This window comes from Acanthaster planci, linkage group LG19 (assembly GCF_054643075.1).
Source record: "Acanthaster planci isolate LZ-2023a linkage group LG19, COTS_SCS, whole genome shotgun sequence".
NCBI classification, from domain to species: domain Eukaryota; kingdom Metazoa; phylum Echinodermata; class Asteroidea; order Valvatida; family Acanthasteridae; genus Acanthaster; species Acanthaster planci.
Genome location: NC_141795.1, coordinates 6,467,836 through 6,483,951, shown reverse-complemented (window position 1 = coordinate 6,483,951; position 16,116 = coordinate 6,467,836). Strand labels below are relative to the sequence as shown.

General features: G+C 43.5%; 1 protein-coding gene across 2 annotated transcripts in view; it reads left to right on the top strand.

Annotated features, from left to right (window-relative positions):
• The first annotated feature begins 1,090 nt into the window (after positions 1–1,090).
• LOC110987332 (uncharacterized) overlaps positions 1,091–16,116 on the top strand; it is a 45,431-nt gene continuing 30,405 nt past the window's right edge. Inside the window, exons 1-9 of one of the 2 annotated variants that reach the window (XM_087129859.1) lie at positions 1,091–1,108; positions 1,594–1,686; positions 2,269–2,316; positions 3,189–3,315; positions 12,504–12,622; positions 13,189–13,365; positions 13,930–14,112; positions 14,372–14,620; positions 15,759–15,938. In XM_087129859.1, the coding sequence (XP_086985985.1) occupies positions 1,626–1,686; positions 2,269–2,316; positions 3,189–3,315; positions 12,504–12,622; positions 13,189–13,365; positions 13,930–14,112; positions 14,372–14,620; positions 15,759–15,938 (1,144 nt within the window). In that variant the 5' untranslated portion in view covers positions 1,091–1,108; positions 1,594–1,625. Of the gene's footprint in view, positions 1,109–1,593; positions 1,687–2,268; positions 2,317–3,188; positions 3,316–6,816; positions 7,394–8,489; positions 8,541–9,061; positions 9,192–12,503; positions 12,623–13,188; positions 13,366–13,929; positions 14,113–14,371; positions 14,621–15,758; positions 15,939–16,116 lie in introns of those variants that run through there. The other variant, XM_022249989.2, reaches the window with a different exon arrangement.

The following is a 16,116-nucleotide window of genomic DNA, read 5'->3' as shown; positions in this document are numbered from 1 at the left end:
TGTAAGAAGAACCGACTGGATTATATTTAACCACGTTGATGTAAAAAGCGACAACCTTGTCAAAGATCCAACCCGAGCCTTTTTGTGTATGAGCCTCCACCTGTTCGATTTGTTCTTCGCGTTGCTTAGCAAGTGCATTTTTAACGCTTGGTTTACTCGTTACTACGTCTTGATCACTCTGAAAGGGAAAGGTGCCATAGTCAATCGTTCCGTCAATTTTTTCCAATCTAAACTGCACTTTAAGATGTGTTTGTAATTTGTAACTCCCGATTTCTTTGAGTTCAGCTAACGCTGTTTTCTCTATCAACTGCTTGTAAAAATCAAAAAAATGTATTAAATCGTCTTCATAGAAGCGAGGAATCAACTCCCAATTACGAAAATTATCTTTAAAACGCCTTATACGTTTAATGTCTACTTCCTCCAGTTCTTTAGGTTGTGTATAAGCTTTAATCGCATCAATAAAGTCCTGTTTGACGTATCTGTCTTTGTTTGCATAAGGAATATTATATTTTTGTACCGTTTTCAACAGCTGCCGATATGACTGACGCGGGAGATATCTAAATTGTTTTTGATCTGCGCGTATAGCTTCAATGAGCTCGGGTTTAGTGTGAGATTTACGGGTGATTGCCGGTAATGAGATGTTATACCGCTTGACAAAATCTTCTAAAAACGCTTTCTTAAATCGATTAAAGTTCGTTAGTAGAGGCCGGTGTTGTGGGTTGCTCATGTCTCTATTTATATGTAGATCTCTAAAATTTTCATCATTTTTTCTGACGCCTTGACTTGACATGTTTTTTGTATTTTTATATATAGACCATTTATTTAAGGCGGTTGTAAATATAGCGTGTTTTGCTTTGAACAGAGCCATGCTTTAAGTAGAGGTCACGAGTTCAGGTCGGGCAAGTCGAGACTTGTTCGCAAGGGGAAATCCCTTTTTGTTTGTGAATGAGTGCCGATTGCCAGTCACGAGTTGTTTAGCCAGCCGGGGTCAAAAGTTGAGTGGAAATCCCCGGCGCTAGTCACGAGTTGTTTAGTCAGCGAGCAAAGCGAGCGAGTGGAACGAGCGAGCTACGAACGCAGTGAGAACGAGCGGCGCCGGGGTCAAAAGGTGAGCGAGCGTAGCAAGCGGTGCGTGTGATGGGTAAAAGAGATTTTGGCTCAAAATGTATAATATTTAGAGCCAGATTTTAGGGGGGTCGATGAGGTACCCAGGGGTTTTTGCTGAAATCTTGAATTTAAGATTTTTAGGGAATTCCCTGAGATTTTTGGGCCGTATAGGTACCCAGGGGTTTTTGTTGAAAACGGTGAAAAGGGCGTGTGGTCCAGAACTGTCAGTTCTCTACTACTGCGCCCCTGTCAACTTCCTGAAAGTGATCGCTATATTTTCTCCAGGCTCCTTGCAACTTGCCATGGGACATTCCAAGTTTGATCTCAATAACAGGGGTTATAAAATAATGACAAGGGAACGAAAACGTTCAGTTGTGACCTGCAGCGGTTGGAAGTCACTAGGCTTGCTATGCTGGGGACTTGCCGAGTGCTCTGAAGTGGGGCCATATGAAACGCTCTGTCATCGGGTTGTTTTGTTTCTTCTAGAATTTTGGATCCTGTGAAGCACAGGCGGAAAGATGAGATTCAGTACCGTGGTCGTTGTTTCCTTAACCCTGCTCATTCTGTTCGCTCCAGCAGGTGAGTTACATTTGATTTAAATAATAACTGTTTGAAGAGAAACTGAATTATATTATTATTTATTTCTGGTAAAAAAACCCAAAGATTCCTCAAAAGCGCAAGCGAATATTCGGGGTAAAACCCACAGAATCAGGCAGGGACTGAAAACTCAATCAACATGTGGACCACGAGTCGGGATTCGAACCCAGTCCACAGATATGGAAGGCAAGAAGAGAACACTACGTCAATTCAACCTGACTCAACGAAATTCTGCAATACTGGGGCGATCAAACAATGGCCTGACGCTGTTCCGTTAAATGTTTCTGTGCCTGCTACAAGACAACTTGAATTTCCAGCGTCTCAAACAGTCTCAAACAGAATATTGATAAACTTAAATCATTCTTCGCACCGCTTGCCTTGAGGCGAAAAACCAAATGCCCTAACCTTATAAACAGTAAACTCGATGCAGTACCGAAATTGACACACTGAGCGTGCATCACACACAGTAAAAAATTGCACGCCATGTAACCTTGTCTTAACTACAGCAATTTGTCGGTGCGTCTTTTATATTGAAATAACTTGGACTGTTCATTGAATTTCTAGAGAGCTGGAGGCGAAGGCGCAGACGGCGGAGATCCCCGCCCCCTCCTCGTAAGTTGGAGTGATTTCATTTTCCATCATTTGGCCGAAAAGCGGTCCGCTTAGACCGAACTTGGAAAGTGGGAAGAAGTTTCGACTTTTTCAGGCTTTCAATCGTTAATACAATGATACTTCCACAACATAGCTTTGCGGTAGACTTGTTCAAGTTAGGTTCTTTTAGTATTGGGTGGGTGGTGTTTGCTAGGGAATTGGACTCCGACATGTTTATAGACTTGGGGGGGGGAAAGGAGGTAGGCTCCCGATGCGAAAATAAAGACCTGATCGACATCGGAATTGTTGATATCCCAATCCCAAAGTTCCCCGATAAGAACCGTGTCTTCCGATGACCATACTGGTATATGTCCAGTACTGCATCCGGTTATCAAGTGAACCACAGACATCTCTAGCCAGAACTATGAGGAACCAAGAGGAGCCTGTTTGAGTTCTAGGGTAAAACATTTTTTACCGTTTTGGCGTCCAAGGACACATCGAGGTGCCATATTTTTCTTCAATCAATTAAACTTTTTCACATGAAGCGGAAGGAGGTTTGGCGGGGTTTTTACATGGAACCTCACGGTATGGACAGTTTGGGCAGCTCTTTACCGAGTTAAGGGGATAATTTCTTGTTAGGCAAACTAGCACTGAGTTTGGGGGACATTGCTCTGTCCGACAGCATGTTTGATCCAGTTGTTATGACGAGCGTTTATTCCCACGTCGGCTACGGAATAAGTCATGATTGCCGACTTTGTCGAACCATATAGGAGCGAGCTTAGTGGATGTGTAGGTCTTCAAGCCGTGTTTAAGCATGCATGAATCTTCATACATGGGTACGAGGGAATTGTGTAGGTACCAGATTTGAAATATCTTCTCGTGTCATCCGCCAGCCCCTCCACCATCGTTTTCCTTCTGTCCGGGCCCCTTCACCTACACCACCAGCGAAGCGGACGGTCGTCGGGTGGTCACCTACTCAACCCCAACGACTACCGGTGGCGTAGGAAGAGTCACGCTCACGTAAGTTTACCAGACATAGTTCAGTTTTCTCTGTCTTCGGGAACAAAGTTGTCAGCCAACTCAAACAACGAACTTTTCGGACTAGTGGTTTCTTTTAGTTGCTTGTGTATGTCAGGTTTCCGTCAGGGCTAGTGAATCGATGAACTCATTTGGGTGGAATACATAGAGACAGTAGTATTAGGCCTATACACACAATGTAACGTCATAGCCACACACGTACTATGAAATGTGATAAACCGTTCCATTTGCAGCCATATATCACATGTAAACCGTTGGCACTTCAACATTGTAGAAATGCCTTGGGAGACAGGAGTTAAGACTATATCCATACTCAAGCTCATGACAATATAATCTGTATCTGGGCCTTTTCCAATACTCAACTCCGTCTCAAGCTTCGTCCCCGAAACCGATCCCCGATTGTGGACCTGAAGCGTTTAAATGAAGTTGGAGTCCTTCCTCTATGATTACTGTGAGTTTTAGCTCTCTTGCATCTTATTTGATGTTCTGTGGCACTATTAGACTGATTACTGCGCTTACAGCTTCAAAGTCAGCTAGTAAAAAAACAGTTTAAGCCTGAGCCGAAGTTGAGTATTGGAAAACGGCCCTGGCGATTAAAGTTTATAAAGGCAAGTTCAGCTGGACAGATCTTTGACAGCACTCTACTAGATCTTGGGTACCTTATCTGGTTTCGAAATGAACAACCAAAAATGCCCATGACCCACGAAATCCATGACGACTACGATACGAGGCAGCACTTTCATCGACGAGACTTTCAGCCCCGTGGTCCTTAAAGTGAATTGGTGTGCTAAATCTGTTATCATGGAAGGCAACCGTCGCTGGAAATGATTTGCTGTGTCGCTTTTCATGGGGAGAACTGACACTCGACCCCGGCCTCTGGATTCCAATTGTTCAGGACTGACCTCCCCTCCCCCCCACATTATTGGTTGTGTTTCTCGGTCGGTTTTGCGGAAGAGATGTTTCGGGTGACGCGCACACCAAGTACTGCCTGGAGATCCTTCGGGTTGCCTATAAAGTGCACTAATTCAAGCCATGATAAAAAAAATGTAAAAATCAACATTTTTCAGGGCTCAGTAGCATGCGCATCCCTGAGGTTCTGAAACAAAAGTTTAATTATTGTCTTGTCCCTTTTATCTTTCAAGATTTTCCCCAATTTTTTTGGTTACACAAAACAAAACCACCACCCCCTGGGAAGCCCAGTCCACACGCAGCTATACTTAAAATGATTCTACTTTCTTAAGCACTTAGATCATTTGCAGTCGTATTTTCTTCATTCATTGTGCTCTCAGACGCAAGCTTGCTGATCCTAGTGGCAAAGATTTACACAATCTCGCCATTTTGGGGGTCAAGGAATCTCCTTTTCCAAAAGAAACCATAGGGGCACTTTTCACGCCGTAAATTCTCACTTCACCTTCAAAAGGATTGGTGGACTGCACCCTTAAACTACAATTTTGAGTGTCTCGTGTCCCCGCGGTTCTAGCCTTGTGTCCCGTTGTGTAAGCTCTACCATGGAAGAAAACACCATGACCTTCTGGTCAGGGGCGTATAGCGACCAGGGATGTGGGGGGTACGGCACCCCCCAATAAATAATTCCGGTCGGCAAATAGAGCTTCGGTCGGCAAATGAATCCAAATTTGGTACATAAATTTACGTTGGCCGTCGGCATTTCCCCTGAAGCATGAAATGTAACGTTCCACGGATATTTATTTTCCAAACTTCAATATGTCCACTCCGCATAAAGTGAACTTTATACGACACGAGGTTTGCGAGCAAGTTACAGGTCGGCAAAATGACTTTTGCACACACCCCAAAGAAAATGCCTTCGCCACGTCCCTGTTTCTGGTGTTCGGTCATTAAACACATAAACGGTGATTCCCTCGGTTGGTTTGCTACCGGTACCGTTTATTCGGCGTTTGCACCTTGTTATTAATTATACCTTAAACAACGAAGACCTTGAATCAGTTATAGGCCTACAGCCGGAAGGAACAGCCTCATAGCAGCTTCGCCCAAATCGATAGGGAAATTCCCGTCCTGTCCGAAGGGACGTGTTTCACTGTCGAATTTGCTCCGTGCTTAGCGCTGGTAGCAGCACTTCAATGGTTCTTTCAACCGCGATCAAAATACTTCATTGGAGCTTTTTCGTCGCTGGACTTAAAGATGTGTTTCAGTCAACTGATCGTCTTTACATTGATTCTTCTGCTCCTAATAGCTCCCGCAGGTATTGAAAATTTCAAATAACTTCGAATATACTGAATTATAACTGCATTCATTTTGAATTACAAATAACAGGACGTCTCATAGCCTGAGAGGGAAAATAAACACGTTGTTCATAGTTTGGGGCAAACACAAATGGACGACAATGTCTCCTGTAACCATAAGAGAGGATTGTAGTTTATTGTCGATAAGGATTGTTTGGATTTGGGATCTGCGTAGTAAGTTTCATGTATTGTGTATTGATAATAACTACACTATAACAATGGAGAAAATGTCGAGTTTATTCATTTCAACCACAAAATGGTGGACTTGCGTCGTCTAGTGTTTTTCTGAGGTGTACTGCATACAGTCTTACATCAGCAGCACTGGTTTAGTTTAACTTCGCTATTTCAATGTCAGTTTTCTTTGAAGCATGGAGGTCTGATACTGCCTGCCCATCCTCGCTGAAGATGTCACCTATTGGATAATGCTTTGACAGTGTGTGAAACTGTAAACGAAGGTTACTCGTAAGAAACAGCTTCTTTAACTTGAAATAAAAGGTCTAGGGTCAAAAGGCATACACTGCACGCATGCATCGTCTCCAAAATTTTAGGCCTAATTAAATAAACAGGGGAAATTAGTGCCTTTTTTCACTGGGATGACTAGAGCGCCGCTCAAGTGTCTCAGCTTGAGTTTCGACGCGCCGTATGACCAGACAGTAAATATACTGTTGGTTGACACCACTTCACCGAGTCCCAGACACCCTTCTGCAAAATAAACCTTCATGTGCATGTTCGTGTTAAATAAACACCGTTGTTTACATTTAACGGGACCCTCAAATTTATGCACCAATTCGAAACTTTTCAAGAAAGAATTCCTGTGCAGTGTTGAGATGAGAGTTTCTGACCAAAGAGCTTGAAGTTAGGTATCAGCCAAGTTTTAAAGTGAAAGCGAAAGTCCCTCATAACTTTCATGTATTTTTTATCTGTTGTTGGCTGGGATATTTACATACCTTTCCAGTCTTGAGAAGTATGCCTCCCCGCCGAAGCTTTGACCTCTGACCCGGATTCAACCCCCAGGCTTTCAAGTGGTCACGTCATGCACTTGAAATATTGACACTCGCTGAAAAATGTGTTTTGTAAAAATAGCGACAAGCGGGGCTGTGCAGAGGGAAGGGTTGATTGGGAGATATTTTCTGACCTCCCTCCCCTCAACAAGCCATTCCCCTTAACTGTTGATAGCATGGTGGTCTTCTCCGTGGAGCGTGGAGGAAGTAAATGGCTGGAGTCGAGCAGATTGTGTTATCTCGTCAATGAACATTTTGTTTTGATATGCACAACGTTATACTTATCCTTAACCTTTCTTAATCATCCAATTTCAGAACGAATATAAGGTGACTTGTCTGTAGCACAGACTGGAGGGGAGGCTGTCTCTTTAATGTATGCTTGCCTAATATGAAGTGGTAACAAGCCAAGTTGGGTGTAGCCGCCCAACTGAGATCTGAGCCCGTTCGAGCCAATCAGAGAGCCGGCAAGTTACCTCACACCGTTTCGAGGACCCGACTGGGAAAACCCCATTCGACCCCCGGAGAAGTATCGCTTTACTCGTACATACCGCTGAATGGTCTTGGAACGGATAGTATTTCGAGTTCGGTGAAAAAGAAGCTCACAGAGGAGGCCTGGGCCCAGATTTGGCGGGTCCAAACGGGTGCAACCTGTCTCGCTCCGCTCTTTGTGCCAACTGGCTTGCAGCCAGTTTCTGGCATTTCATTTCCTAGAGAGGAACGGAATAAAAACTGTCCCCGAGATGCATGTCAAGACTCTGGTTGTCGTTTCCTTGATTCTGCTTCTTCTGATAGCTCCTGCAGGTAAATTCGGCTTGTTTTTTGTTAAAATTTTTCATGGCTTGTTGAACAATGGTTTGGCCTAGACCTAACATTTATCGAAGAGAAATATCGACGGTTGTATAGCACGTCGAAATAGAATTATTTTTTTTCTGGAGTTTGTCAGTGAACTCACGAACACTTTTAGGACCTCACACCTGAATACATGCTTTTTTACAACTGTTTCTAAATGCCACTTTCGGGTAAAACTAGTTCCATGCAAGTGAAAAAGCCAGCCCAACTCTGTATTTGTTGCTACCCTGACTTATTACCTTGCACAATGCAAGAGTAATTTTGGGATACTCTGTGGTGAATGAAGTCCTGCAGTCTAAAAAAATAACCTATATCTGAAATTAGATGCCCCTTCGATATTGGTGGGTGTCACATGTGCATGTTTATACGACGAACAGACATCAGCCCGATGTTCGGTGCTCTAACCCCTAGTATAACTCATGCACGGTAACGCATGATTGTAGCATATGCTTCTAAGGACTATGTGTATTGGACCAACAATATGATTTCCTTATTTACTCGTTTTGTGGAAGCAAACACCTGTGTCATACCTGAAAGTTACACTGTACAGGAAGTTTTTGTTTTTTCCCACACCAAGTACATTGTACAGTCTAATGGCGGGTGCACACCCGAGGTACCACGGGGGTTTCCGCGGGAATACACCGTGAGCTTGAGGGTATAAAACATCGATAGAATTGGTGGACCGTGGGAACCCGAATACTTTAGCATTGTATTGTGAACAGTTGTTGCATTGTGGTGGTTTTTATTATTTTTTGGAAAGGATTCACAAGTTCAAGTTTATTGTTTTCATGCATTTTTTTCTCTTGAATCTAGTGACAATGGGGATTCTCTAAAAATAAGAACTGGAAAACCCAGGTGTATCATCACCGAGATCGTCTCCTAATGCCTTGCTAAAAGAGAATTGTAAACTGAATTGCAGAAAATGTATTTATGGATACATAGGTTGCATCCGAATATCTGGTCTAGAGTAGGCCTACTAATACTATTCTGCTAAAACAAATCACTGTCTTTGTTTTCTGAAGGCATTGTTGGTATTTTCTCCCTCCAGAGAGCTGGTGGAGAAGACGCAGACGACGAAGGCGTTCCCCGTCCCCTCCAGGTGAATACGCACCGTCACGAGGTCTCGTGACGTCACGTGTACTTTTCAGCTATTATCTCACCTCCCAGTGATCAATTTATTCCGGCTGCTGGAGTTATGATCCCCATTATGATTGTTATTCAGTCTTTGATAATTTTGCGAGTGCATTTTCTCGTAGCTTGAAATTGTGTTTTGGTAAAGTACACTATGGACACATCCAGCAATATTGCTGGTACGACACTTGTAGTTAAACTTTTTATTACCCGCGCCTCGCAGGCTATACGAGACCTGTTTGGCCAGCCAATTAGAACGCACTTACGACCTCTAACCCATCAGATGACCATTTCTTGGTAGAGAGAAGCATATAGGGTTAAACCAGACTTCTCAGGGCCAGAAATGCATAATCAGCGTCTGGACTCGAACCTTTGATCCCGTAATCGGGAGTCACAAACCCTAAAACCTCATAAATTTTTATTTTGTCGACTCAACACATCAGTTAGTTTTTCTTTAAACAATGCGGGTTTTTCTCGGCTGTCCGCTAGACACCACTCCGCCGTCGTTTTCCTTCTGCCCCGGTCCCTACAGCTACACCACCAGCGAAGCGGACGGTCGTCGGGTGGTGTACTACGGCACGCCACGTGCATCTGATAACCGGGGATCGGTCACCTTAAGGTAAGAGAAAATTGGAGCCAAGTAGACGGACATCATACATTACTTTCCCTTACCCAACCAGTAACCACAAAAATTGTCTCAAAGAAGTGTATGATTTTAGTAATAGTTTGACACTTAAAAAAAATCACCTTTTACACTCGTAGAATAAAATACCGACAGAAAACGAGTTGTTCAAATGTGATACATGGTTAATTTTTCCAACGTTAAGTTCAATTTTAGTTTTATATACTTTTAATGCAAACAATACTTCATCAATTATGATAGTTATTGTTGAACTAAAGTATTGAAGTTAACATAAGCTTATCAAATTGCACCTCCTTGTTATAGTTTCTATTGCATCTCAAACGTTACTTTCTTCTTGTATAGATTTTGATAATTAAATTTTGGTATTTACCCCTCAAGAATGTGAACGAAAAAAAGTAGACCTTATTAGCTTATTTGTCGATTTGTCAGCGTTATTTGCATGTTTTTAACATGAACTCGGTCATAATTGGGGCGTATTGAATGGAGAAAGACATAACGGCTTGTAAAGAGGCTTAGAGAAGTATTGGCGGTTGCAGAAAAGTATAATTTTCCGTTGGATTGACAAACAGTCTGGTACAGAAATGTATGACTGTCGAGGTGGTCATGGTCTGGCTGGCTTCTCTGGTGCGACCTCCGTTTCAACAAAGTAGGCCACGTGCGTCGTGAAATCCAGCACGAGTTGCGCTCTCTGTCGAGTCACTGTCGCCGGCTGTGCACGTTCGCTGTTCAGTTCACTCGCCCAGCGGCCGCTGTGTTCGTCCCCTGAGCCGGTGACGAGCTGGGCGACGAGCGAACCTGTGACGTAATGAGTCTGACGTAATCGGGGGCGTCGACGGTGTACTTGATGCCATTTTTCACCCTTTTTACTGATAACGTTCTGGTAATCATTACACTTTGTAAATTGTAGTCCCCCATCTTTTTGCACAACCACTTCGAAATGGAAAGGTCGTTCTTCGAGCCAAGGCAATCGATGTTATGAGTCTGAATTGCTCGGCCAATTCTGGCACTAAATGTACATAGAAATGAAAAATGTCAGCTTGCCAGAAATAATAACTTTACAAGGAAGAGAGTCCCATAATTACCGAGAAATGCTTTTCAACAATAATTTCTTCAATTGCCTCTTGATGGGAGTGTTTTGTACCCCGTTCCTGTTATACTGTTGTTGGGTAAATATTCTTACGTTGCAGGTAAACTCGAACAACAGTGGTGATTTATTGAACTTTCAAAAACAGTTACTTTATTTAGCGATTTCGGTTATTTGTACATGGGTTAATATACGTTGGGTAAGGGCAAAAACCTGTTATATATAATTACATGGGTCAACTCAAAACTTGTGGGTGCGCCAGTGTAGAGGGTTGTGAAATGTGAAAGGTTAGAGCATTCCACCTCCACGGTTAGAGAAAGACGTAAGTAATAAAATGCTTTATACACGGGGGGACTACAGCTTGGTAAAATCATGGAGAAATGGTAAAATACAAGACGGCTGGGCGCACATTCCGAAGTGATCAGGTTATTTAGTATAGTGTCAGGTGGTTCGATATACGACAGGTGGCCGCATTCCGGAGTGATCGCGCGATCCAATATGCCTGTACTCTGTCACGTGACACAAAGACATCTTTGTCTCGGATTGAGTTTCTCACTTGCCTTGTGTTTGTAAGTCGGGGGCTCAGCGTTTTGAGAGTCGCCCCCTTGGTGGGTTAGTAAGTTTTTAAGAGTTTATGTCATGTTGTGTTCAATGTCCTTGCTCTATGTTGTCACTAGTCCGAGTAACTTGGACCCTACAACATTTCTCATTTTTAACATTTGTGTTAAAAAGGCGATTTGTAGGGTCCAAGTTATTGGCATAGGCCTATCCATCATCATATCATGTCCATGCTGTTGTTACATGGGCAATAATCCGTGACAAGCGTGGCACAAGTTTGTGATCAGAGATAATCCCGGAAGGGAGCGCGGCGGACGACAAGCCCCACAGTTCTGGCGGGTAAACCAAAGAATGGCCTTCATCAGTTACCGTGGGTTGATTGGACAACAAGCCCCACAGTTCTGGCGGGTAATTCAAAGAATGGCCTTACCGTGGGTTGATTGTGTTTGCCGTGTATATCTCAGTCATAATATTACTGGGTGTTCCCCAAGCTCGCTCAGTCGGTTTTATTAAATTTAACGGCTGCAGGGGCTGTTTTAGAATGTGATTTGGTCACTGAGAGGAGAATTTCTCAAAGTTAGATTTATCATTTAGGCCTAACAAGTCACTGTTCCATATTATACTGAGGGGCTGCATGGATGGATCCGAGCTCCCTCACAGAAGATATGTTTGTTATTTAGGCCTAGACAATGAAGTACTATAGTGTCTACTCAAGCAAATTACACAGGAACAAAGACCTGTCCTTTGTGAGGGCGATCCATGCAGCCCCTCTATATTTTTGGGGAAAGAGTTCCATATATGGACGCCACTTGACATCCCATGCACAAACCCTATAAGACTGGTAAGTGTTTTCTCGGCTGAGTAAACAATTTGGTTTTTTCCCTCCTAAAATGAACTTTTCTGGACATGTGTTTGCTTTCTGAAGACTATTGGGACACTGTGGGGAATAATTATTGGCATTTGTATTGTGGAATTTCTTTTTCTAACTGGATTGCTGGACTCTTTTTGTTAAAATTTTGATCAGTTTCACCATGGAGAAATAAAACACAGGTCAGTGAAACCATGGAGAAATTGTGTTTTATTTCTCCATGGTTTCACTGACCAGTGTCACTTATGTTGATTGTATGAATGAGCACAGCACCCCATCTAACATTAGTGATAATGCATAGGTCCCATATTTTGCCACTTGGAACCAATCAGAGGAGACGAATTCCATGTACGCGGACATCACTTGATGCTCCTGATGCCTGTGCACAGACCTATGAGACTTGTCTAAAAAAAAACCTACTCTGATCGCTGTTAAATTAGTGTACTCTGTTACAGTAGTGGAACTCTTTCCCGATCGGGCTTGATAGTTGTAGGCACCGCACGATTTTCGAAGTAGGAGGGGGGGGAGTTGTTAGACCATCAGGCATCAGTCATTAATAGCTCAATCCGTTGAGCTCCACCCAATTATAGGACGTGCAGAAAGTGGGGCAGCCAGGCCCCCCAGTTGAATAAGTGGGGGGCCACTGGCCCCTTCTGGTTCACCCGCTTCCACCGCCAGTGCTTGTAGGATGTGTTAACCCAGTGATTATGCAGTCATTGACATTAGGTACTGGGTGCAATTCCTCAACATATTTACCTGTGTTTTTTAATTTGTTTAGTCGCACAGGTGGCTTAGCCTCTGGAAGTCGCTTCAATGAAGGCCTGACCACTGTGACCTACGCGGCTAGGGATAGTGCCGGGAACACCGCGTACTGTTCGATAAGCATCACCATCCGCGGTATGCTTAGCAAATACAAGTCCGCATTCATTCTGCATGGTTCGAAGAATTCTGTATATGGATGGCACTTGACACCCCGTGCACAAGCCCTGTGAGACTGGTCTGAAAAAAAAAAAGTGTTTTTCTCAGTAAACAACTTGGTATTTGCCCTCGTAAATTGAACTTTTCTGGACATGATTTTGCATGCTGATGGCTAGTGGGTCACTATAGGGAATAATTACTGGAGTCTGTATATGGACCTCTTCCTGCATGGTTTCCTGTCAGTGGTTTCATTAAGGGGGGCATAGAGGCAACCCCCCCCCATCAGGCCCCTATTATAGCTGGGACCAGTGCTATCATTTGGGCATGGTGTCTCACATTGTAGGATTCAGCTGCCTTTGAGTCACCAAGTTACCTTTGGTTTACTGTTTATTTGCTTGTTAGCTTGAGTAACCTAAACAATATTTGTCGATGTCAATTTGGTTCTGACTGGCATGAATCGGAACAAAGATCAGATTTCTTTTTGGTTGTAAAATCAAAGTCTAATGAATTGAATAATTAATGAGAGAACTTTTCTTCCCCTGCAGTTCTTCGTTGTCCAGGTGTTGGATCAAGCAGTCATCGTTCTCACACTTGCACAAAGTCCAACATCGCTGGCTCATTCTGTACCTTCCACTGCTCAACTGGGTACGATATTGTTGGAGACTCGACAGCCACTTGTCTGAACAGCGAAGTCTGGACTAGTGGGTTGCCGACTTGTCGAGGTAAAGGGAAACATTGTCAAATTGTCAAAAGTCAAATCAAGACAAAGTCACTTTGACAATACTAAAACTTATATCCTGGGGTGACCACCTCACTAAGATTGCCAGGCCAGGATCTCACTAAGATTTCCAGGTCACAAGTCATTGAAAACTCCAGGCCAGGTGGTCGAAGGCATTTCCAGGTCAGCTGGTCACACCGATCCATTGTCAGCTAAAGTCTCATTGAAAATTTCAGGGCAGCTGGTCAGTGAAATTTACATGTCAGCATCCAATTGTTATCCCCAGGGAAGTATCAGATTTCCAGGTTATAGCCACAATGCCATTCCCAGGTCAGCACTTTGTTGTCATCTGGGGTCCAGTTTTAGCAGCTTGGGCAACTCTGGAGCACCTTGCAATGTATCAAAATTTGAGATCCAATTTTAGTTATTCTGCAAACTCCCCAGGTCAACTTTTTACAGAAACCCCCAGGTCAGTACCTCACCGCTTGACATTTCGACGGAATATGGTACAAATATTTCCCAGTATGATAACGCATTCAGAACTTTTTTTTTTCTGGCTGAACTGTAGTGAAAACCTGCAATCCAGCATTGACTAGCCTCGCCTATGGACAAATCACCTGCACCAATGGCAACCGGTGGAACAGTGTGTGCACATTCCGTTGCAACTCGGGCTTTGGATTGTCATCCGGGGGGAGCACCTACACAAGAACTTGCACACTCACTTGGTCGGACACCTCTCCAACTTGTAGAGGTGAGAGTACGGCACAAAGCTCATTTGTGTAATTGTTAGATGCGAAGGATGGATTGAAACACGTCTGTTAATTTCATCCTCGTTAATAACCATTTACAGGGAGGGTTGAAAGCTTGTAATTGTAAATTATCCTGCCCAAGGACACATATGCCACGGACTTTATTTGAACCTACAAAGTAGCAACATCAATAAGATCAGACCGTTTGTTTGTTACACCATTTGTTTGTTATTGCTCATTTCTTGACATCTTCAATGATAGATACCCAGGCACCAAACATAACCTGTCCTAGCTCCATCTCCGTTGAGGCCGAGGAAGGACTGACCAGTGCCGTGGTCTCTTGGGCTTCTGCGACAGCCACTGACAATGTGCCGGCTGGACTAACAGTCACTCAGACGCAAGGCCTCGCCAGTGGCAGCCGCTTTGGCCAAGGGTCTCACACCATATTCTACAGCGCCAGTGATGCCCGAGGCAATACACAAGAGTGCTCCTTCTCTGTTACTGTCAGAGGCATGTTCTTTGCGTTTCAGTTAACCCTCATACTTTTCGCCCTCTTAAAATCTTCCACTACATGTTAGCATCTTAGGTCACATACATAATTAGGTAAATGTCAAGAGTCGTCCACTGTCCTTCATAAACCTTCTTTACTGCTCACCATAGAGGTATTTCATGTGATGTAACATAATGGGCAAAGGCACTTCAGAAAGCATACCATGTCCTTGGAGGCACATGCATTTTTTAATCTTGTAATTGGGGCGCGATCCCTGGCGATATGATGTTTCAGGTTTAATGGCTTCTGGCTAGCACCTCCCAAACAAAGATATTGACACATGGGAAGAGCCACCGACATAGGGCTGGATAGCTCAGTTGGTAGAGCACTGGTACGGTGTTCCAGAGGCCAGAGTTCAAATCCCACTCCAGTCAATTTCTTTGTTCATCTTTATAATCATTTCTGAATCTGTACATTTCTGTTTGCAGTTTCATATACACCAGGACAGAGCGCAAAATAAGACCAAAAAAGTGTTCAGACAAAATGTCATAAAACAATCAATTTTGTTCTGCCATTACTAGCTTTTGATCGGCCATATTATATAACACGTAGAGCCAGTTGATATTTTAAGAGCTATTGTTGATATGGTGGTTGGACAATTTGCCCGAGCGTCTTTGATTTTGTTCAGACAAACACAATAAGTGCTCCGAAAATGTCTGATGTCCGACCGTAATTTCATGCTCTGCCAGACTGTTGAGGGACTTCGAAGGTGTGCACATTCCCGCGCACATCCGTGTACATTGGTCGCTGACCAACAAAATTCATGTGACTGAGAATCCTCCATATAGCAGTCTTAAAGTCAAAGAACACTTGGGGTACCTGTTTGCACTTGTCACTAGTCTAGTTCCTCACAGATTCTTGACAGGCACATTGCACCTGTTCAGGCTACTCGGAGTAATAGCCACTGTTCCCTGCATCTGGAAGCGAACTCCAACACTAAGATTAGGAGGCTTGAAGTTAATAAATTCCTGACTTGACAATGTAAAAACCACAAATGCATCGAATGGGAACTGATTTCTTTCAGGCGCCAGTCATAAATGGAAAGTAAAGCTACTCTTTCTTTGGTGACGTTAGTTTGATTTTGCATACATTCCACAGTGATTACATGTACACCAGCTCTCCAGAGTGGGCACCATCTTCTCGTTAATTGTCCCCATGGGCACATCAAGGGGGCTAGGTGTACATTCACATGTGACACAGGATTCCAATTGGTTGGCTCAGAAAGTTCCACCTGTCAGTCTAGCGGATCATGGACCTCGTCTCAGCCAAGCTGTGAAAGTAAGTCAAAGGTCATGTCACTGTGACTTGGCAATGACTCGGAAAGTAAAACTGTGGCCATATCACACAGCCGCAGTCAGTTGATTCAAAAAGGGCTTAGGCTTAAAACTAATTTACACAGGAATATTAAATTCAAGATTTCCTTGGATTTAATTTCCACCTATCAGCACTTACACAG